The 24,315-nt window shown below is 33.4% G+C and overlaps 3 protein-coding genes and 1 non-coding gene across 4 annotated transcripts; 3 read left to right on the top strand and 1 right to left on the bottom strand.

Annotated features, from left to right (window-relative positions):
• Positions 1 to 1,647: 1,647 nt before the first annotated feature.
• LOC115976425 (peroxidase 55) lies at positions 1,648 to 4,553 on the top strand. The gene is made up of 3 exons (XM_031097691.1): positions 1,648 to 2,000; positions 3,464 to 3,655; positions 3,757 to 4,553. Exons 1-3 carry the CDS (start codon positions 1,797 to 1,799, stop codon positions 4,330 to 4,332), a joined length of 972 nt encoding a protein of 323 aa, XP_030953551.1. The 5' UTR covers positions 1,648 to 1,796; the 3' UTR covers positions 4,333 to 4,553.
• An 888-nt stretch (positions 4,554 to 5,441) lies between these two features.
• LOC115976423 (protein NUCLEAR FUSION DEFECTIVE 4-like) lies at positions 5,442 to 10,298 on the bottom strand. Its single transcript, XM_031097690.1, has 3 exons — positions 9,429 to 10,298; positions 6,353 to 7,284; positions 5,442 to 6,258 (listed from the first exon to the last, which is right to left on the bottom strand). Exons 1-3 carry the CDS (start codon positions 9,783 to 9,785, stop codon positions 5,739 to 5,741), a joined length of 1,809 nt encoding a protein of 602 aa, XP_030953550.1. The 5' UTR covers positions 9,786 to 10,298; the 3' UTR covers positions 5,442 to 5,738.
• A 9,415-nt stretch (positions 10,299 to 19,713) lies between these two features.
• Positions 19,714 to 19,795, top strand: TRNAS-UGA. The gene has a single exon. It is a non-coding gene; the product is annotated as a tRNA-Ser (tRNA).
• Positions 19,796 to 19,925: 130 nt separating this feature from the next.
• Positions 19,926 to 23,134, top strand: LOC115976421 (nuclear transport factor 2B-like). Its single transcript, XM_031097688.1, has 2 exons — positions 19,926 to 20,352; positions 22,822 to 23,134. Exons 1-2 carry the CDS (start codon positions 20,056 to 20,058, stop codon positions 22,894 to 22,896), a joined length of 372 nt encoding a protein of 123 aa, XP_030953548.1. The 5' UTR covers positions 19,926 to 20,055; the 3' UTR covers positions 22,897 to 23,134.
• Positions 23,135 to 24,315: the final 1,181 nt, after the last annotated feature.

The following is a 24,315-nucleotide window of genomic DNA, read 5'->3' as shown; positions in this document are numbered from 1 at the left end:
AATGAAATTAAACATCATTATTAAATATTAAGAAACGGTGCTCGTTTATTGACAAGTTCTAATAATATAGTTCAACTGTTTGCAATTGACCTCTAGAGACTAGACAAGTCTTCTTGAGCTAGCTAGTGGAACTTCCAGATTTATTTGGGATTTGTTATTGTGTCATTTTCATCTCTATATAACTTGCAAACAATAAGGTTATAAGGGTGATGCATCTGACCAATTCCCATAACCAGGGGCGGCCCAACATAATTTGGGGTCTAAGGCGAAAAATTTATGCGGGACCTTTAATATGTAAATATTAATTAAACAAAATTATTTAATACTAATCACATTATTTTCTTGAGAGACTAATACTAATCACATTAAGGTTAATTTGATACGTTAAATACATAAATAATACCAATTAGACTAATGTTAATTTCATATAGAGAATTAAATATCATAGTTGAACTATAAATATTAATAAAAAGAAATAAAAATATATTGCGATTGAAAAAGATACTTTATTTTGGATATAAGACGATGTATAGTTAAATAAAGTTGTAATCTAACTTTTAATTTTACATTTTGATTTTAAGAGAGAGAGAGATAGATATTATTTGGTGTGTGACTTTGTAAGATATTAGTTTACAAAAATCAAAGTCTCAAACTATTAGAGGAGATTAATTTATAATTGATGATTTAACACATTTGCAACATCTTTTTGAAATATTTTAGGGTTTCAATTGAGTTAAGGTTCTATTGGTTTCGTACTTTGAGAGTCTTAATAGAAATGAAAAAGAAAAATGTGCTAATTAAAAACACTATAAAATGTTCAAAATATAATGTGACATTGTCTCTCATTGATGAACTTTGTCAATTTAACTAATAAATGTTTATATCACTTTTTTGTGATTAATAACATAGCAATTTGTAAGCCAATAGTAAAATTTGTAGTATTCTTAACATCACTAATAAAAAAAAATGTACAACTTTTAGAAAATATATATAATTTTATAAAAATTTGGGTCTTTAACTATGAAAAGTAAGGCCTTTTTCCTTAAGAAAATTTTTGTTTTTTAGTGGGGCCTTAGGCCTAACTTGCCTAGGCCTTGGGCCGGCCTTGCCCATAACCCATGCATCTACACTTAGCATTTATACCAAAAGGACAAATTATTCTTATTGGAGTAAACTGTAATACTTATTAGAATACATATGAAAATAGTAATAATAGCATTTTAAATCAGGTTTATAATACATTACATAACCAGAGTATAACTATAAAAGGGTCTAACTTTTGTAGTTGTAAACTGGAGTTATAAATAGTGAACACTAAACACATACAACCAATAGATGTTTGGTAAAACTATATAAAACAATTTGTTTATGATAACTCTTTTCAAAATGATTGGTAAAGAGACATTTCATAGGCGCCTCTACAAAGTACCGTTTAAAATGTAGAAATTGATTGTTTATTTATTTAATATTTTAAAGCTTATTGGAGCTCTGAGCGTAGGAACTTGGAAGTCCACCATGCAATAATGGAATAATATAATGTGGCTAAATCTTACTGGGTAGGCGGTCCAATAGCACTATGACTAATACCCAATAACACGTTAAAATAAGGTTTGGTTATTAAAATGTTGAATCCTTCCACGCATAGACCAAGTAGGCAAAGCATGCATCTCGCTATGTTTCTTTCTTTCCTTATATATAACAGTCATTACTATTGAGCAATAGCTACAGAGAAAGAGAGAGAGAGAGAAACAACTAAAGAGGTGAAGAGAAAAGTTGAATATAGATAAGCGAGGGAAATGGGGTTATGGAGAGGGATAGTTTTGTTACTGGCTTTTATGATCATATGGAGAGGAGAGGGGCAACTAGTTGAAAATTTCTACAGCTCGAGCTGCCCAAACGTTGAGTCCATAGTGCAACAGGCAGTATCTACAAAGTTTAGCCAGACTTTCACCACAATCCCAGCCACTCTGCGTCTATTTTTCCATGATTGCTTTGTTGAGGTATTGAGTTTCTGTCTCAGTTGTATTAACCTGTTAACAATTATTAGGTGTTTGATATTGATACTCTTGAGACAATAATGGTATCACCAATATGCATTCATAGTTGTCACTTGTCAGTTGTCACAGGGTCTTATTGTTCATACAACAAGGAAGTTCTATATAGAAGGTGTAGTCATGGTGATAGTGGAAACCCAAAATTGCTTTTTGTAGTGAATACGCAATACATGAGGCTCTGAATTACTGATTTTTTTTATTATTATTAAAAAGATAAATTTATTTTATTTAATTATTATTGGAAACAGTCACAATTGGATGCTGTTGTATTCATGCACAACCTGGCATGACAGAACTTTTGACTAGCTATGAGGCAACTTGAAATACTAAATCACATAATTCTAAATGGATAGCGACATGTAACATTTAAGTCTTCAACAACTATTTGTTTGATTGAGATCACAAGGACACAAATAATTACTAGATAGTTCATCAAAAAAATAATTACTAGATATATATATATATATATATACATATATATGATATATCCAAGTAAAATGTTTGTGAGTTTCCTTGGATATAATTCTTTTAGATTTGTCAATGATTTCTGCTTTCTAGTGTCTACATGTGTTTTTCCATTAATTCCACAGGTTTGAAACTTTTACTCTTTTTTTCTTTTCATTCATGGAATTTATATATGGTCATTAAAGGGATAGTGAGAAATTGACCTGAAATGCAAAGGATTCTACTCCGCATGTAGGAAGGTCACGGTAGAGTAAAGTGCACAAAAGGTTTATAAGGCTTTGTAAAACATGACACGCATAAATATGCCTAACCTATCTAGAGAAAACTTTTAAAGCCTGCAGGTTTTTCAAATGCTATGATTGACTAATTGTTCATTAGTGTGTATTTGGGAAAGGATTATATGCTTAATTTTTTTTTTAATGTATTGTTGGCAGGTTTTACGTTACTTTTTGTCTCAGCTTTATTTTTAATAATTTAATTTTTAACATTTTGAAAATAAGTTAGTCTTTATACTTTTTGTCTTGTATCATGCAAATATGCTATTGGAAATGAGCAATTTTCACTTGTATCCAATAACAATTATAAATATGTTTAGGGAAAGTGTTATTATTTTTTTTAAAAAAAATGTAAGGTAACATGGAATAATATTTAAAAATAAGATAGAGATAGCATCTTAAGTTTAGGTTAAATAGAGAAAATAAAGGAAAAAACCTAAAACTTAGGAATAATAAATTACTCTTCTAACCAATTTGTCTTTTTAATTTAAAATTATTTAAATAAAAGATAGTGATATTTTAGAGAGATTAAGTATTTTAGTATATAAAATGTTGAAACTCAAACAGAGAATCCTCTTATTAATAAATCCTCTTATTAGATACATGCATACATGGGGTCTAAAACCGTTTACAATTGGCTATAATAATTCTCTATACTTTTCTTGGTAGGGATGTGACGGCTCAATCATGATATCATCGCCAAATAGTGATGCAGAAAAGGATGCCCAAGATAATCTTTCCCTAGCTGGAGATGGGTTTGACACTGTCATCAAGGCAAAGCAAGCCGTGGAACAAGCCTGCCCTGGCAAAGTCTCATGTGCCGACATTTTAGCTATTGCTGCAAGAGATGTTGTTGTCCTGGTAAGACTGGTTTGGTTGCTTATTCAATTATCTGTACTTCAAACCAAAGCTAACTACATTTCTATCTTACATAATCGAACTAATATATACAAAACTCTCAGGCTGGAGGCCCTTCATTCAATGTAGAACTTGGACGCCGCGATGGCCTTATTTCTCAGGCATCTCTGGTAGCTGGTAATTTGCCAGAACCAACCTTTAATCTCAACCAGCTCAGCACCATTTTTGCCAAAAACAATCTTAGCCAAAATGATATGATTGCATTGTCTGGAGCCCATACTGTAGGCTTCTCACACTGCAGTCGCTTTTCAAACCGCTTGTACTCATTTTCATCATCCTCTCCTGTCGACCCTTCTTTGAATCCTACTTATGCCCAGCAGTTGGAAGCAGGTTGTCCTCAAAATGTAGACCCCAGCATAGCTGTTGATCTTGATCCTGTAACCCCGCAAACTTTTGACAATGTGTACTACCAAAACCTGGTTGCAGGAAAGGGCTTGTTAGCTTCAGATCAGGTGCTCTACACTGACCCAACATCTCAACCTACTATAGTTGATTTTGCAAACAATCCTGGTGATTTCAATGGAGCTTTTATTGCGGCAATGAGGAAGCTCGGTAGAGTTGGTGTTAAGACTGGTAACGATGGACAGATTAGGACAGACTGCACAGCATTCAATTCATGAAGATAGGATATATCCTAGCAACAATTACAGGTTCTAGTGAGGAAAGTATGATCATTGTGAAATAATACCCTCCGAAGAACAGAAGAAGTTAATCTGTAATCACGAAAATTGATTACTATATATAATATAGGTAGCAATTGCTGCACTTGTATTATTATTCATTTAATTAGAATATGTCGGCTGGGTTGTAAGATATATTCAATTATAATGTGTTCCATTATTTAATTCTCGGTTATAAAATTGCTTCCAATAAGAGTGTTCATTAAGCTGGTAATAGATGCCTTACAATTTATTTATTGAGTTGTTGTATTGAGTTGTTGAAGTGGTACCAATTGCATTATTTATTTATTTTTACATTAGTTTGTAAACTTTTTATGAGTTTTTTTTTTTTGGGGTGTAGGAAGAAGATATTTCATTAAAACAAAGCAATACAAATTCAATACATCAGATTGATTTGGATTATGATTTTGTAGCCTTCTGGCCCAAATAATTTAATTAGTTTGTAATTGGACATTTTTCTTCAAATACATTTTGGATAAATAGGAGCACTAATTTTAGAATCCCATTATAAAGATATGAAAGAAATAATGTACAGGAAATATGCATACCTTGACCTCATTCTGTGAAATTTCGGCCATAAACCCAATCCAAGAAAAATATATAAATATATATATATATATATATATATATATATATATATACAAGCTAAGGGTCCAATAGGAGTCCACACGGTGAAGTGAAGAAATAATGTGGACCACGAGCCCATTTATGATGTAATTGAAATTAGATCGTGAGCCCATTCCCTAGAGGTGAAAACAATTGTGGACCACGAGCCCAACTATAAAAGTATAAAGAATTCTGGGCAAAGGCTCATCCCATGTGGTTGGATACAAGTTTGGCCTCATTTGCGTTGAAGTTCAAATTATCTTGAACTAAAAGCTCAACCTATGTGGCTGGATACAAGCTCAAATGAAATTACACCACATGGCATGAGAAAAAACAGCCTCAACACATAGCACCTTGAAAACAATGGTAAAGAACAGAAACCAAGAACATACTGGGCAAGCATGTTTTAGTCATTTGTGAAGCACAGTGGACAAAACTGGCAGTGATTCTAAAAACTTCAAGCCAATTAATGTTTGGAGAGGTAATAAATACAACATCTCAACATTCAAATGAGAAAATCTCACACAACACAACTAAGCCCTTGGTGACCAACTACAACACACTACACGGAGCAAAGGTCTCACTCTCAAGAGAAGTTTTTGGACCATGCTTCTCAAGAGAAGTTTTTGGACCATGCTTTCCTTCACATCATTCTCATGATGTATCATGAACGTTTATAATAACATGGAAGATAACTAGAGAACCTTGAACAAACCACAATAATTTGGATGATAATCTGGTTATGTAAGCCTAGTTGAACTTGATTTCCCATAGAGGTGAGCATATACAATCTTGGTCCGATAAACAAGAATCATGCTTAATACAACTGCAATAATGCAGAATCCAGACATTATTACTGAAGTTAGAAAGAAGCATACTGCACCTTCACACTTCAGTGGTTCATCCACACCAAACATGCCTGAGAAAATTGATACCCAATTCTGCTGCTGGGAATGGTGTTGATGAGCTTGCTTCTCTGCTTCACGGTCATATATACTGCTAGCAATTAGACCAGAGAAGACTAAAGAACCTGCAGGGTTTGCCATTGTGAGGAAATTGTACAAAGCCCCAAATTTTTTCAAACCAAACAACTCGGAGGCAGCAGCTGGCACAATCGCCCAATGAGCCCCATAACCAAGTCCAATCAACAGCGTACCAATGTACATTGCCCCAGGCCACCCCATTGCAAAGAAAATATGACCAATTGCCATAATGAATTGCGCCACAGCCATTGCCACCGGTCTTGGATAAGCATAGTCCCTATTGAATAAAATCACATGGGTGAGGGGGAAAAAACTCAAAATCAAAATTAAAGCTTAATATACATCCAGCAGGAAATGAGATCAACTTGTACCTCACAATAAGCTCAGAGAAGTAACCACCACCAATTCGACCTAAAAAGTTCCAAATGCTGATCATGGATACAAATATATGTGTGTTATCATACCCTAGAGACTGGCTCATCTGACCCAGATTATCAATCACTGTCAACCCAGATCCAGAACCCAATAGAAGTGAGAAAAACATAAGCCAAAAGTCTGCTTTAATTAAAGCTTGCATCAGGGTGAAGTCCTCCCCTCTATGTGGACCCCTCCTCCTCTTGACCCTTACTGCTCCATCTGCAGCTGCCTGGAAGAGTCTTGCTTGCAATTGGGCAATTCGTTTTTGCCTCTCTGATGCTGGAAGCAAGTCCACTTCCTTAGGCTTTTCATCTTCCAGCTCACTGAATATTAGCTCACTAGACTCCCGTTGAAGTCCGCCAGGTTCTTGTTTCTGTGGCTCAGGCAGAAGTGCCTCTTCTTCTGGAGGTCTTGGATCTATCAAAAAACTCAGTGACACGGGAATCACAATTGGAATCAGGAGAAGGATAAACAAAATTACAGTAAAAACTGTGATCACTGTATGGTTCAAATCAACCAGATCTTCAACAAGCATGACCCCCATCAAATAAGCAGCCAGTAGGATGCACACACTATAGATATATGTGAAGCATACGCCATCAGTTGGCCGGACTTGTTTGTGACCTTTAACAGGTCTGACAAGGAACATTAGAGCAATAACTACCATTGCTGGACCGACTGCAACCATGAAAATCAGAGATGCATGATCAGGGGAATGAATCACTGCATATATCTGAGTCAAAATTGCACCACCCAATCCAGCAAATCCTTTCAGAATTCCAACCACAGGACCCCTACTTTTTGGGAAGTTTTGCACACAAGAAACCAGAGCAACTGTGTTGAAGTATGTCTCACCATTTGTTCCCACAAATATAAGAATGCACATCTGCATACTGATTTCTGTTAATGATATAACCAGCCAAGATGGTATATAAGATTCAAAAGTTTTCTAAATATCTCAGACTCAGAAAACATAAGCACTGTTTCTCAAAAAAAAAAAAAAAAAAAACACAAGCACTAATGTTGAGCCTTCAGATAATTTTCTTAATATAGCAATACATTCTCGGAATCTAGAAGGGGGGAAAAGAAAATCATTACGAGTGTGAGCCAAATGTCTGGAGTCCTTAATAGCAGTCAAGTAATGTGAAATAGATTGCATCCAAATGTCACCCTAAGGGTCTCAATAAAGTATGTGCACATTTAATATGACAACTAGTAAGTAACATTGAAAGAAGAAGAAGAACCGCTCTCAATTTAGCTGGCCTTGGCTTATTGATCAGTAAAGGATTATCAGCTTCACTTGCTTGTGCTCAGCACAGCTCACAGCTCATCCTTTAGAGCTCACAGGACTCACTTCACATGTGCAGTTTAAGTGAACTGATAAATTACTTTTAAAACTAAATTCAATAGCTCTTAGACTGAGATAAACATAAAATAAAATTATATAAGTTTGATGGAGACAAATAAGAACTCAGAATCCTTTGCTTGGTCAATCTGTAAGCGTTTCTCTTTAACTAAGTCTTATGTCGTTCTATTCGGTTGGGAAAAGACAGAGAAAAGAAACTTCCCTCTTCTATCACCACATAAAGCAAGCTATTTCTTGAAGATCATCCATAAAAAAGATTCTGGTGAAATACATAGCCCAATAGTTAAGCATATCACTAAAGTATCCAATTCTCAATCATGGCCTTGTATATGTAGTAACCAACAAAAGAAATGCTGGAGTAAAATAACCATCTTGCAAGAAGTAGGACCGACCTTTAAGAATATATATACTAGAGACCAAGTATTACAAAAGTTCAATTTAATGTTTAGTATGAGAACTAGTTTTTTTTTTTTTTCATGAATATGAGAACAACTAGTTGGACAATATGATCTGATGGAAAGAACAAATTTCTGATTCAGCAACAATGTTAGAAATCTATATTTAATGCATTTAAGGGGCAACATACAAGTCAGAGACCAAACAATTTGGACCTGCATCTCATAGATTCTTAATAAGAAGATAAAAACAAGGATTTTACTAACGTGTGTCCTAAGGCACACTGTTGCCTTTGGTGCGGACACCAAATATGCCTGTTATACCCGATTGATTCTAATTGATCCTTTTCTTTTTTTTTTGATGGTGGATTCTAATTGATCCTAATTAATGTTGATTGATGCTGAGCACTTTTAGCATGTAATTAATGCTGATTGATTCTGTGATTGATTCTAATTGATCCTTTTCTTTTTTTTTTGATGGTGGATTCTAATTGATCCTAATTAATGATTGATGCTGAGCACTTTTAGCATGTAATTAATGCTGATTGATTCTGTGATCATTTAGGTTTGGATTTATTTTTATTTGCTTTTATTTTCGTATTTAATGTAATCAATTCCTTCCAAATAAAACAGAATCACATGAAAGTTTCAACTAAACTATAGTATCAGCAAAAATAATTCATTTCACTTTCTTGTAGTAAAACATCAAAACCAGAGAAAATCAAGATCTCTGTACAGAATATGAGTTCAAAAAAAGGGTAAAAACTAAAAACACAGAACGAATAAGATTGGTAATCTTTTGGATCACTGCAACTTTTCTTTTATTTTGAGTTCAGATACTAAAACAAGAATGGTACAGAGCAGGAAATTTTGAATATTCAACGAAAAAATTGAAATAAAAGTCTGAAAACATGTTGCATTAGAATTCTTCTCTCTTTCAAAGAAACATACAAACTGTAACACATGCAATTTTAAAATAAATCATCAACTAAATTTGTGATGAATAAAAAATAAGACACAGAAATTTAAATCATCGGAAGCTGAAATCATCAGCTAAACCTATGACGAATAAAAAATAAGAGACAGGAAAAAAGGCCATCTCTTGATTGAAAGTTGAAACTCACAGAGTCACATGATCCCAAAAACATCAAAACAGCCAAACACGATCAACAAACAAACGAAACATCGAATAGACATATGGCAAAGCTCAAACAAACAAAAACCCAACAAAGAGAAAATAATAAAAATTCAAATGGAAGTGGTACTTACAGCCCACAAAGGCAAAGTTGGGACTCTCCCAGTGACAACAAGCCAAACCCAGCCATACCCAACAAGATTCTGGACAGCACCAACAAGAAGAGCAGCCCACAAGGGCAAGACCTCACACAAGCTCCCAGCCAAGAACCCAACACTGTCACCTAAATCCTTAGCCACACCAAGCCTCGCAACCTGCCTCTGGTTATAGCTAAGCGAGCTCTTTATCACAGGTGATATGCTACCAAACAAGTACCCAATCCCTGCACACGACTGCAACCACATTGCTGCCACAAACACCAGCCATCTGTTGTTCACAAACGAACCTAAACTCTCTCTCCAAAAACCCACCATTGTTGTCGGATCTTTCATTCATTCACTCACTCAGACTCTCTCTCTCTCTCTCTCTCTCTCTCAGTCACTTCACACCATAGCTTCTGATTTTTAAATTCTCTGAGGAAAGAAAAGGTTGACGTTTTTTTAATTATTGGGAACAACGACAACAACAAAAGCAAACAAAGAGTGAGACACAGAGAGATAGGTGGGGTATGATGATTGACGATGATGATGTGTTGGGTTGGAACACTGAACTGGGTGACAGGCTTAGAATTTTTTTTTCTTTTCTTCTTTTTTCGAGATAAAAAAAGAGCTGGATTGGAATTATGTTCATAAATAAAAAGCCAAAACCAAAAGCAAATGTACTGTACGACAAAAAATAAAATTAATATGTATTCATTTCAGAAATTTACAGGCAATGACACTATGGTGACTCGGTGAGTCATGAGTGACTCGTGAGTGTTTAAAAATTAAAAATAGATGGGAGAATTGACAACGAAGCGACAACATAATATATACTGTATATTCTAATGGTACTGTGTGACAATGATGTTTTTTTTTTTTTGGGAAGAAGAAGAAGAAGAAGAAAGACAAGGGTTACTGTTTATGGGAAGAAAAAAAATGATGATGGTTGACCGTTTCCATGGCCGATAATCTTGGCTTCCAACCTCTTTGCCTTATTTTAAATATGGGATGACAAAGTTGAATTGGATACGCAATTTACATTTAGTACATGTTTTTAGATTTGTACTAATTGACATTGATTATTTCCTTTTTTAGTTTTCTTTTCTTAAAAAGACAAATGATAATAATAATAATAATAATAATAATAATAATAAAAGTTAAATAAAATAAGTAAGTAGCCAATGAAATTTGCAAATGATTGAAAAAATAAGTGTTAAGGACACGATTTTGTAACTACCCAAAATGATATTGGGCTCGCACGTAAATAGGTCCAAATAATATAATTTGTAGAGCATGGGTATTAAGAACTAGATTAACTTTTTTGGAATGAAAAGTTTCACCCTCATATATATTGAAAGCCCAGAACTGGCGCAACAATCGGTTTTTCTCTTGTAATTGATACAGTTCTTTTACTTTTCACGTTCTTCTTCTTTAGTCTTTCCTTCTCTTTTCTCTTTTTTATTCCAATCCCCCTTCTTGCATGTTCTTCTTTCAGTTTATATATCACCCTCTGTGTTTCATCCTCACCACACACGTGTAGGTTGGATTCGGAAGATTTCTTTCTGTCCCATCTAGCACCTCCTGGAACTTCCTATAGGCAGCTGTAAGGCTGCCTCCTTATTGTTCAGGTATCACCTCCACATTAATGCGGTCAGAGAGTTGGTTGAGAGGTAATTAATGCGGAGACAGTTGTAGTTATAGATATTTGTTTGTCTTTTCTTTCTTACCCTTGGTCTGTTATCCCATCTTTAGTGGTGACATAATTCCGAGGTCCGGTTGTAACAAGACCGCGTCCTGATCGTCCTCGGACGCATGCTGTCGAGGAGTATGGCGTCCTCGAACGAATACGGAACTCTATCTTCGTGATATTGACTACCACCCCCCCCTCGATAATTACCCTTATGACCTGACTTGGCCTCCTCGGGCGGATATGCATCCTCGGATGGGCCACAGGCCTAACGATCCTGACCTTAATGGGCCTGTTGATTGACTGGCCCCCACAATAAGTAATAAATTTATAAGTATATCTCAAACAAGTACTAAAAAATCATAATATTATTACATGCTTTGGCTATTGATACTTTATACAAATAGAACAGTAACAAAAGTAGATGGGGAGGAATTTGCATTAGTTACGGCAAAAATTTCTGTCTATTTTAGTATAAGAATCTAATTTTTCTATTTTACTTAACTACTTTCCAAAAACATCTACATCCTTTTATCTATTTTAAAATTTGTTTCAATAAAATATTTATTTTTTATTTACATAAACCACTTTTTAAAAACCGAAAAATGAAATGAGAAATAAATAAAATATATTTTTACACTTGAACAATAGCTGTGTAAATTTACAAGGGCATTGCAATTGTGGGTAAGATATTATAATTTTTGACAAACTAATGTGGATGCTTTTTTTTTTTTTTTTGGTTAGCTAGTTGAATTTTTTCGTTTATGCCATTTTGTATTGACTAATGCAAGTTCTCTAGTTACAACAATTGAGATTGAATGAAATTATGCTACTGAATTATAAACCTCTTTCATTTTTAAAAAATATTTTAAAACCACTATTTTTTTTCCCAAATATTTTAAGTATCCACTTTGAGAATTAGTTCATGAACATGGGCAGACTAATAAATTATTAAACATCTCATTTCCTCCTTTTGTTTATGGAATATTTCTCATGTGAAAAAGGGAAGCTATCATGACTCTCCCTACTCTAACTCTTTGATTCTTAGGTTTGTGTTTGTTAATTGGTTGGAGTTTATCCTCAGTTCTGCTTTTTATGCTTCTGTTTTTTAGGAAAATAGGGCAGATAAGGTAATAGGCAGATAATCATTTTGAGTGAGAGAAAGAACCTCCTCCCCATCAACAACCATAATTTCCATTCCTTTACAATCTACTTCAAACAACTCTCTACTAAAGTCTGGAAAGGAAAATTTCAATTTACAACTCACAAAAAGGCCAACAAGATCCAGCTTCAATTAACATGTTGTAAAACAAAAGATATGGTGGATTATGGAAATTGATCACTCTAATTTATCCTTCTGTTGTAACAAAGTTGACCAAAAAATATGGCAAAGATTCAGTCCACAAGGCTAGTGCATTGAAGCTCTGCACCCAAGCCAAGTCCAAAAAAAAAATTTAAAAATTAAAAATTAAAAACAAACGTTTTTATTTGGATTGGTGGAAGCAATATCCATCTTTGGTTTATTTATGAAACCTGCCCTATTTTTGTATATGAGCAGTATATTAAGGATAGTTTTCAAATAGACACTCATAGAAAAGTGCTTGTAGACGTGTGGTCCTGTAATTTATTTTCTTTTAAATAAAATTCCTCTTTGCACAAATATATATATATATATATATATATATATATAGATCCATCATTGGTCGCAATAATTCAAATTAGTTACTATTTTGTGTACTTCCTTTCCACCCTTCAATTAATAAACATTACTTTATACTGCATTATGTACAAGCGGTCAATCTCAATACTGAGTGGGGGAGAGAAAATTTTATTTGTAATTGGAGAGTTATCATTTAGGACATGACTTTAGAAAACCCAAGCACTCATATGTCATTGTTTACGTAAATTTGTATTTTTATCCTAAAAAAATAGGTCTGATAATTGATATCCTCAACAATTATGATACTACTTTCGTTTTCGTGCTTTTTATCTTATTTTATTTTTTTGGTACGTGGTTGTGATTGTTAGATTATCAACTTGATTTGTTTATTTTCCCTCGAATGGTAAAATACACGTCACAAGGCACAAGCTAGCATGTTTGCATATTACATTATTACCAATCCCATAACGTGGGAAGGTAGGATTTACTTTCCCAACCATGAAAGCTAAATCAAAATATAGAATGTTTAGAGAATAAGAGTATAAAAGATGGGAGAAGTGTTATACCTATAATATTTTCACAACTTTTTTATAACAAATCCTATAAGTGGCAGGTTGTTTTGGTTATTATGTGTAGGCAAAAAAAAGTAATATAAGTTGTGGATTCAAATTAGAACCAATAACAACTAACAATATATGATTTATTGTAAAATTGTTGTGGACATAACAATTCTCTTAAGGATTGAGTAATAAGTTATATTGAATCATTGGTATAATATTCAAATTCAAAATATAAATTGATAATTGACCTATTTCAAATTGCGTAAATTACTAAATCATAATATAAATGTTAGTTGCCTTGTAATGCATTATCAATATCAAAAAATTAACTGATTGAGTGATTGAGACCTAATTGACACGTTTTCATATACAAAGTGGTTGTGGGTTTAGGAGAAAAATGTTCAAACTGTGATGTTAGCAGTATATTGTAACTATCTAAAAAAATGTTATTATAAACACATTTATAGATAATGACAAAATTTGGTTACAAATTTAGTTATATCCAATGGCAACAACTCCCATTAAAAAAAAAATTAACATAACTATATATTTTGAATATAATTGTTAGATTGTATGTTCTTTATGTTCTTAACATGCATGTCAATAAGATATTATTTATTATTCAATCCATAAATTTTAATTTTTATGCATAATTTTAGATCACAAAAATTTTAAATTAAAACATTTGATTTACGACATAGTTAATGATCTTTAATATTCTAAAATTTTTGCAAGTATGAAGGATATAAGAAGAAAATGTAATTTAATTGTGGATTTATCAAACTTGAAATTCAATAAAAAGATATTGAATGGAGTTATAGCCGTTGGTTACAATTAAGTTTATAGCCAAACTTTTTCCTATAGATAATACTCAAGTAAAATAAGTCATAATTCTCTCCAAATATTAAATTAAAAAAATTCTTCCAAATATATGTCAAATGATGATACGTGTATATAATAGGTTATAAATATGGAAAAAATTTGGCACTAAACATGTTTGCAATTATTTTTTCTCACTCATTACGTGACGATTTATAAGACTACCTATGTATATTATTTAAACAAATCACATGACTTATTAAGAAAGTCATGTGACTAAAACAACACATGGATAGTCTCTTTGATCGCTACCTAATAGGTTGGAATAAGATAACTCTAAACATATTTGAAGTTAAACTTTTCCTATATATATAGCATTAGTGCTTTTCCGTCCTTTATTTTGTGTATAGTTTAGCAATATCACAAAGTGCTTGGGTCAAGGGAAAAATGATTCGAGCTGCATAATTAATGATATATTGTCACTATCTTAAAATAATAATAATAATAATAATAATAATAATAATAATAATAATAATAATAAAATCTTTCCAACATTTATTACTTTATTATCATGCCATTTAGTTATCAATTATTTTGATCACGTAATTACGTTTTATAATTGATATAATTACAATCTTGGTCCAATGTACCATCAACAAATATATTATTAAAGAAAATGTTTCATATAATATTCGTGTGGCTTATAAATCACTAAGCACGTGACATGTGATTTGAGAAATATATGGAGGAACTATTCTACATATTTAAATGATAGTGACAGCTTAGCAAAAAAAAAAAAAATGATAGTGACAGAATTTTTTTTCTAAAAACCTTTTTTTTTTTGACAAAGAAGTATATGATAAATGGTAAAGACCTGGAGTGTGTCATACATGTATAACATACAATTACAGCTAAGCAATCACCACCAAAAGGATCTTTACATTTTGTCGAACTATACGAATAAAATAATCGGGTACCTCTTGGAATAATTTGTCAATTTTTTCATAAATGTAGAAAACCATGTGGGGAACATGGTCACGGGGTGGCTATCAAACAAAACTTTAGGAAATATGGGATTTTTTTTTTTCAAAATAACCAAAATTTTCAAACAATTTCATTAGTTAGTAAGGTTTTGAAACTATTTAGCAATCTCTGTTACACTTAATTTTGCTCTTTGAAATCGAGCGAGCTGGAGTCAAGTTGCAGTTGGAAATTGAGTGTCTCACACTCGAGTTTCATACTCGAGAGTGAAACACTTGAGTTCCATAGCAAAAACACCAACCCAGAGTAAGGCGGAAACAAACTCCCCAAATCTCCTTGCGAGGCTACGAAATCCAATGACTTAGACAAGACAAAAAAAAAAAAAAAACCTACAACAACAACAAAGATCAAACATAGAGATGGAGGGCGTAGGTTTGTTGTTTTTGCTGAAGATCAAATGAATTAGAGGAAAAACATAGAGATGGAGGGCAAACTTCCCAAATCTCCCTGCGAAGCTACAAAATCCAAAGACCCAAACAAGACAAGAAAAACAGCGAAGATCAAACATAGAGATGGAGGGCGTGGGTTTGTTGTTTTTGCTAAAGATCTGAAGGCGTCGGTTTGCTGCTAAAGGGAGATTTGGGTTCAAAGCAGGGCGTGGGATCTAGGTTCTTGTTGCATGAGTTTCTACCATGTTTGTTTTAATATGGAACTCGAGTGTTTCACACTAGATTTCCAACTGAAACTCGACTCCTCCTGGATCGATTTCAAAGAGCAAATTTGAGTTTAAGGGACTCGATTTGTTAGATTGCTAAATAGTTTCCAAACCTTGCTAACTAATGATATTTTTTGAGGGATTTGGTTATTTAGAAAAAAAAAATCCGGAAATATGTCTTGGTCGAAATGCATGACGAGGCTGTCCTCAACGTTTCTCCCTTTTTTTTAATGTTGTCCTATATAGGAGCTGTGGTTTTTGTGATCTATTTAGTGTTTTTTTTTTTTTTGGCTGAATAATCTATTTAGTTTGTTTGTTCTTTCAAATTGGTATTATCATATTGTACTTTGTAATTGGAATTCGTTCCTAAGATTTTGAATTTTTGCATTACGACAATAATGTCTCTATAACATATAGTATTATTTAAAAACACTGACCAAAAATGCCCCATCAAACGGTCATATATCCCCAAGCCATGTACTTCTTCTCTAATTCATATCCAAAAATCTTCCATTTTTGGACCTTGAAATAGTTGCATACCAGTCTAGATAGCGTGGGATGGGGGCCTAGTTGGACTTTTATTTGGGCAGTATTGCTGCTATTGCATAAGATTGTATTTATGTTTGTTTTGTTTTGTTTTGTCTTCTTTTTTTTTTTTTTTTAATTGAAAAGATTTAATTAAATCATAATAATTGTAATAATACTCCAAAGGCAATGAACAACTATCAAACATAAGGTTTGTAAAAAAATTTATCAAACTTAAGGGCTTTTTCGACTCTAGAAGGGAAGGCTGTTGGCAATGGTCAACCAGAGAAATTACTAGGGAAAGTCCACTCTCCGAGAGCTTGATTTGCTGATTTTATATTTCTTGCAAGTTCTAACTTCTAACCCATCTAAACAAGTTTTCAAAAAAAAAAAAAAATATTAATGGTCTGTTTGGATTGAAGGGAAAGGAGAAGGAGTAGAGTAGTTTTGCATCAAAATTAGCCTATTTTCAACAAATTCTACCATACTCACGTCCACTTTCTCTCCTTCCCCCCTTAATCCAAACGGGCTCTAAAGGTTTCATGGATGAGTTTTCACCCTATAAAGAGGTTACATAGAGAGAACATTGTTTTAATTACACCTATGTACATGTAGAGATTATAAACTAGTAAAAATACATGTTTCAATCACCTTGCACTCTTAGTGTGATGGTCAATCTACAAGTACAATATTCTTATGGGATGGGGGGCAAGAGATAGGGTTCAGCTCTCTAAGAGGAAGTTTCACACACATATACAGTTAGATTAGACTAGAGTATAATTTCTATCATGTATCAATATATATATATATATATATATATATGTTTCAAGGGTGTCATTTGCTAATAGAATTAGACAAAAAGACCAAATTAACTCATTTGAAGCGAGGGGCTAAATTGACAAAAATTAAACTTTAGGAATTAATTTGACAATTAAATTAAAAGTTAGAAGACTAAATTGAATTTTTGCAAAAAAAATAAAAATATTATTAGGAAACATCTCTCAATTTGGTTGCATTTTGGAGATTATTATTATTATTATTTTTATAATTGTTACAACTTACAACAATAATAGATAAGGTTTGTGTGTGTGCGCGCGCGCGCGTCATATTGGAGTTTATTTTTGGGTCAGTCACTAGAGTTAGCATCCCATCAAAAAACTCTTTTTCAAACCTTCTTCCCTTGCCATATTGACATCCCGCTCAATTAAGTTTATTTCACATGAAAAACATTTAATCATTATATAACACTTTTTAAGTGGTACAGACCTATGGTGTAGAACTGGAGATACATTGGCACAAAATGATTGTTATTTAATATATCCTCTTTTTATTACTTGTAATAAATAATTCGACTTATTCCTCAAAAAAAACCGACTTGACAAATGCTCATACTCAAAAGAGGTGTAGCACCATTATAGAATATCTCCCATTGTTGTAACTTGTAACTAAAAAACAAAGAAGGGTAACATCCGAGAATGTTACATAATTCATATTTGATCTCAAGATTAAGATATATATATATATATATATATATATATAATTAAGTTTAAAATTCTTTAGAATTCTTACGGAAACTCCATCATAGAGTTTCCAAAATTTTAATTATCAATTAAAAATATGTGGATTATATTTTGTCCAATTTGTTTAGGACCACACTATTTGTCCCATCATGTTGGAATGGTTGACCGTAAATGATAAACAATCACTTTTATATAGATCAACTACTTTTTTTTCTCATCACTCTTGAATGTCGACCATTTCAGAGTTGTTCCATAAAAGTTGTGTGTATAGATTTTCTCTCTATTTTTTCTAGTCATTATAATGTTGATTCAAAATAAATGAAAATGATTTTAGAAATTTTATGGTAGATTTTTTATTTTTTATTTAGTTCGATGGTTATGCTTATAATAATAGTGGAGGGAGGATTTGTATCTTAAATCCCTTTGTAAAGTAGAGTTGACATTATCATTGAATTATAAGGTCCTTGACTTTACGCTCTGTTTGTTTCAGCAATGACGTTTTCTAAAAAATGAGTCATTTTCCAATAAGTATTTTCTATAAAACTATCTCATTTTCTAATGTTTGGTAGCAACTTTAAATAAGTTGAAAAATAACCTCTTAACTTCTCTTGTTTAGCTTGCTGTGAGATATAATTGTTTTCCAAAAAAATTTAATAGAAAATAATCTCTAAAAATAAGTCATACTTTTTATGTTGACCAAAAATAGTTTTCTTTTAACTTATCTTTTTTTTATGCTATCAAACACTAGAAAATATGAAAAACTATCTTTACATAAATTTTTCCATCGAAACTAACGGAGTGTTAGGCAGAATTATTTTCAAAATTCAAAATTCTTAAGAATGCTAACCCATTTGTTTCTCCAAAAAAAAAAAAAAAAAAAAAAAAAAAAAAAAAAAGCAAACCCATATCGTAATGTAGGGTTATACACCCGTCGCATGGAGCGCACTTTATGCAAGCATGCATTGTGCTGCCTATTTGTGTATTCTATAATAGGATCACGTGAGGTCCACATCGTCTGAGCTGTCTCTTCCTATCCCTAGCATTAAAAAAAGGTTATGGAAAGCAATTCTTCCAGTGAGGCCTACAGCTACAGGGACTAAACACACTGATATTATTAGCACAATAATATTTAGGTTCGGACTTCGGATCAAGTGGGTTGGAAGGGACAAATTAGAGAGAATAATCAAATCAACATACAGAATTTAAAATTTAAGTATTAAAGTGAAAGGGAGGTGTAGATTGTAGAGTATTAGTTATTATGATGATTTGTGTTCAAAATCAACAGATTCTGTAATATCTAGTAGCCTTGATTTTCGCTTATTCCCTGACAACAACAAAGCAACTTCTTCACTCTCCTTTTAAAGCTTATCCTGTTCCCCACCTTATTGGTTGTTACCACTTACCAGTGTCATGGCAAAAAGGGCCAAAAAGGGCTGTGACATGTGACCAGTAGAGTCAAATTCCACACGGTACTATACTTAAGAAACAAGGGGAATTTTAATGAATTACTTGAACACTGCCACTAATAAGTGACTTTTGTGTATAGAGATTTTGTTTGGGTTTTTATTTTTTTTGGTTGGGTAAGTGTTTATGCAAGGGATAGAACCCTTGAGTTGAAAGTCACTAGCATGGCTCGGTACCACTTGGGCCAGTAGGCCCGGTGGTAGAGTTTGTTTGGGTTGATTTTTAAAGAATACACACACATATATATATATATATATATATACACTACAGTATATATTGTTTGAACAAAGGATTTGTACTAAAAAGATTATACTAAAATTAAAACAAAAGAGCGATTTAAAAACAAGCGTCGATATGTCCGAGTGGTTAAGGAGACAGACTTGAAATCTGTTGGGCTTCGCCCGCGCAGGTTCGAACCCTGCTGTCGACGTAATTTTTTTATTTTCCCAATAAAACCAATAGGCCCCAAAAAAAAAAAAAACTACTCTTTTTTCTCAATCTGGCGGCTGTGATTTGCCTTTCTTTTTTTGCCCTAGCAGACACAATCAAATAATAAAAGGCCCCACAGGAATTTCCAATTCTCAAAAGGTCACACACTTTTGCGAGACAGTAAGAGAGAGAGAGAGAGAGGAGAGAGAGAGCCGCAAAGCAAAGGTGAGAGAGAGACTTGAGAGAGGATCGAAAAAAAAAATGAACCCAGACGAAGTGTCGAAGGCGTTTGTCGAGCACTACTACTCGACTTTCGATTCGAATCGATCTGCTCTGTCGAACCTGTACCAGGAAGGTTCGATGCTGACCTTCGAGGGGCAGAAGATCCAGGGCTCACCCAACATCGTAGCTAAGCTCACCTCCCTCCCTTTCCAGCAGTGCAAGCACCACATCACCACCGTCGATTGCCAGCCCTCTGGTCCAGCCGGTGGCATGCTTGTCTTCGTCAGTGGAAATCTTCAGATTTCCGGCGAACAACATGCCCTCAAGTTCAGTCAGGTATTTCTTCAAACACCTACCATGCCCAACACGCACACTTTTTTTTTTTTTTTTGATAAGTAAATCCAAACACAAACATTAGAAAGAAAACAAAAAACACCCAGATGTCCTCGTATCTTGTAATTGTATTCTGTTATATGATAGTCATATTATGGCTGCTTATTGTGAATTACGGAGCATTGTATTTGGTGAATGGATAATGATGTTTGGCATTTAAGCGTGAATGAATTGGGGATGCTGTGATCAATGGCATAGCAAGGTTGGAAATAAGATAAGGGAAGTGAACTTGATAGTGAAGTTGTGGTTGAGTGGAGTAAGTTAGTCTTGTTTTCAGGGTTGTGATGAGTGAGGTGGTGTCTCATGTAATGGGTGTATGCAACCTCTCTTTGACATGCATGTGAGGTCTAAAGATGTGGGTCGCATGCATTTGTGTGAAAGGAGCATTGATAGTGCAGGGAATGCGTTACTAGGGACTCGTCTTGTCTCTAAGCATGATGGGAATTAGAGGGTCTGACATTTTGTTTATTTAGGTAGGACTAGATGGTGTAGAGTATGAACTGAATGGGTATTGAGGCTTTTGCTATGGTCAACTAATAAACTGTATGAAAAGAGTGTAGTTGCACACATTTATGTTAATTGTTGCTTCAAGGGTTCTCAAACTGCATATTACATTATGTGGAAATTGACAAATATAAGAAAAGTGAAACTAATCTTAGATTGCCAATATTATTTTCTTCTTCTCCTCGGGCACTTTAATTGCCTGAAATATTTAGCGAATGCTTGTTATGAAAGGCGTAGCCATCGATTTATGCATGTGTAAGTATTCTATATACCTTAGTCCTAAAAATTTTAAGGTTGACTATGGATCTTCAACAAACAAAGTGAGGTCAGCCTCATTTATTCTTCTACACCATTCTATTATAAGTATAACCAAATTCATACTCTTTGTTGCATAGTAAAAATGTCCATCTTTGTTACTTCTAGTGTTATTTTTAAGTTGTCCCTACCTATTTTTGTTCCATGTACTTGAATCAAAATTATTCTTCTTCATTGGTGCATTAATTCCTCTTTGCACATGACCAAACTATCTCTAGGGACATGTAAGTTTGGTTTGTTTCACTGTAAGCCCACTCATTAATCTGTTGCCATCTCTCCTTGTTCATGAGATGTAAATTTTGATAGGTTTTGTATCTTGGTTGTAGTACGTGCAGTGTTGTTAAAAATGTGTTTAAACATGCTTAAAGCTCAAAACCACAGGTCTAAGCTTTTTTGCTTGGTTGAGGAGAAGCTTATTTAATGAAACGTGCTTCAAGCACACTTTTCTGGTGCCTTTCAAGGAAGCACAAAGCATGTCAAGGCTTTTTTATTTTATTTTAAAATTTTTACTAACAAATATTTGAATCATTAAAATTAAATGCTAAACCTTGAAGGCAATGACATGGACCATTGATTTAGTATATAAGCACTGTTCTTAAGGTGCTTTACAGCACAAATAATGTTTCTTTTACATATCCAAAGTATCGAACAAGGATAATTTATGATTTTTGTACTTTTTGGTCTTTGCCTTGTGGATATATTTTGATTGAGTGATATACTTTATTCTGATCATAGCTATCATAGAATTAAACTTTATATGACTAAATTCTTTTCATGTTGTCCATTTATTGAGATATATATATATATATATATTTTCAAATTTACTATAAAAAGTTTAAGAAATAGAAATAACTTGATGTAAAATTTGGGCTTACAAATCTTGTGCAATAGCACTATCCATTCGAGCTAAGACAGAAAATTTATTACTTTTTTGAGTTTATAAACCTTCATATATATATATATATATATATATATTATATGTTATGAATCTTTTTATTAGAGGTTATTATATCTAAAAATGTGCGTCTTCCTTCAATTAGCTGCATGCTTGCTTGTGTCTAGTCTCTAAGAGGCATGTGTATTCAAGTGCACCTGACACCTCTATCAACACCAATTACATGCTGAATAAGGAACACGAGTATTTAAGAGTATCTTTGCTGAGTCTTTCTTTCTCAATCTTATTTGTTGGTCACTGTACTTTTAGAATTTAACTGTTATGTACATCTAATATACATTCTATGTACTTGGTGATTCCTTATTTCTAATAAAACTTATTACTTATATGTTAAAAAGAGGTATATCTTTGCTGAGTCAAGAGTTAGATTTTTACTTCACACAATACTGCAGAATAGCTGGTGATTTTGATTGATTTTTCCAATGTGAAACTTACCAAAGGGATGAGATTTTGTTAAAAGCTCGCTACCAACCTGCCATAATGGGGGAACTTTGGGATTGGTGTGTTTACATTGTTTTCTGCTAGAATGGCGGGCACTTGGTGTTTGAATGAGTAGATCACTCATCAGTGAAAATGTTCTAGTCAGTCTGGTGTGATTCTTGCCTTCTAACCCTATTTACTGCCTTATTTCTGTGTAGATGTTCCATCTGATTCCAACACCGCAGGGGAGCTTTTACGTATTGAATGACATATTCCGCTTGAATTATGCATAAGGACTGTTAAGACATCAGAAACTCGACAGGAGGAGTTTTTTTTGGTTTTTATTGAACATCAAAAAACAAAACCAAGTTGTGTAGTGTTGTTTAGATTTTATGCTTTTGGAATGGGTAAGGCAAACTTTATCTATGGTTGGCAGCTTTGCTTGTTTTCTATGTTTGATCATCTGAAAGAATACTAATTTGATTGCATGCATTGTTTTCAAGTAGTCCACTTGTTTCAAACTTATGAGAATGAGTTGTGCCGTGCATTTGGATAAAATATGTGATTTTTAGTCTCATCTTCCTTAATTTGGATGCAAGCAGTAGCTTGGGAAGGTTCCACTTTTGTCATACTTGGAAAAGTTGGGATAGCTAAATTTTTTGGATAAAACTTATGTACAATACCTTAAGTGTTATTCTTTAGGTTCCCTTCTAAAAATTCTGCCATGTGACTGCTTAACAAAAAAATACACTTTCATCCCATAAGAAAAAAGCCACATGGCAGAATTTAAAAGGGGAACTTAAGGAATAACATCTAAGTACTGTATCTAAGTTTTGCTATTTTTTTTTGGGGTTAGTCAACTTGGCTAGTGAATTGTTTTGAACATCTTTTTATCCATGTTTTACTCAAACTTTGGGGTTACCCCTGGAAGCGAACAACGGCACCGCCTCCTTTCCTTTTGTTATAGTCAGGTGGTCAAGGTTAGTTTGTTTGTATTTATTTAAAAAAAACTAAAATTCAGTAGTTTACAACAATGGAGGTGCCTCCTTGCCTTTTGTTATAGTCAGGTGGTCAAGGTTAGTTTGTTAGTTTGTTTGTTTTTATTTAAAAAAAAACTAAAATTCAGTAGGTTACAACAATGGAGGAGGGATGATTCAAACCTTGATCAATAAAGGAGAGGAGACTATTCCGCTGAGCTACAAGCCCTTGGTGGTCAAGGTTAAATTTGCATTGGATACAAGAAATGTATATTATGATTACTTCTTTTCCTTGAAGATATGTGATGTTCAAATTTAGATTCGTGGAAATACATACGGTTCCCATGGAATCAAATAAACATTCAATGTTATAATCAGGTTGGACAGATGAGAATGCAAATTTATCTATGGTGTACATTCTAAAATATTGGAGGGCTATCTAGAAAACTCCCAATAGCACCATATCTTTGGAGATGGGATTAGAGTTTGAATGGTCCCTGTTGGAACTTCATGAGAATCATTTCTTACTATACGTTTTAAACCAAATCCAGTTTGCGGCCACAACATCCACATTTCCAGTATGAACTATTAGATAACCGACAAATTAGACTATAGATCTGTCATCTGTTTGGACTGCACAACTGGCTCGTAATTTGGTCCCACATCAAACTGCTAAAACATAGTAGTGGCTTGCTCATGGGGGTAGCTACGAAAGTCACCACTAGAATGTTGATC

This window comes from Quercus lobata, chromosome 2, assembly GCF_001633185.2.
Source record: "Quercus lobata isolate SW786 chromosome 2, ValleyOak3.0 Primary Assembly, whole genome shotgun sequence".
Taxonomy (NCBI): domain Eukaryota; kingdom Viridiplantae; phylum Streptophyta; class Magnoliopsida; order Fagales; family Fagaceae; genus Quercus; species Quercus lobata.
This window is presented reverse-complemented; position numbering and strand designations above follow the sequence as displayed.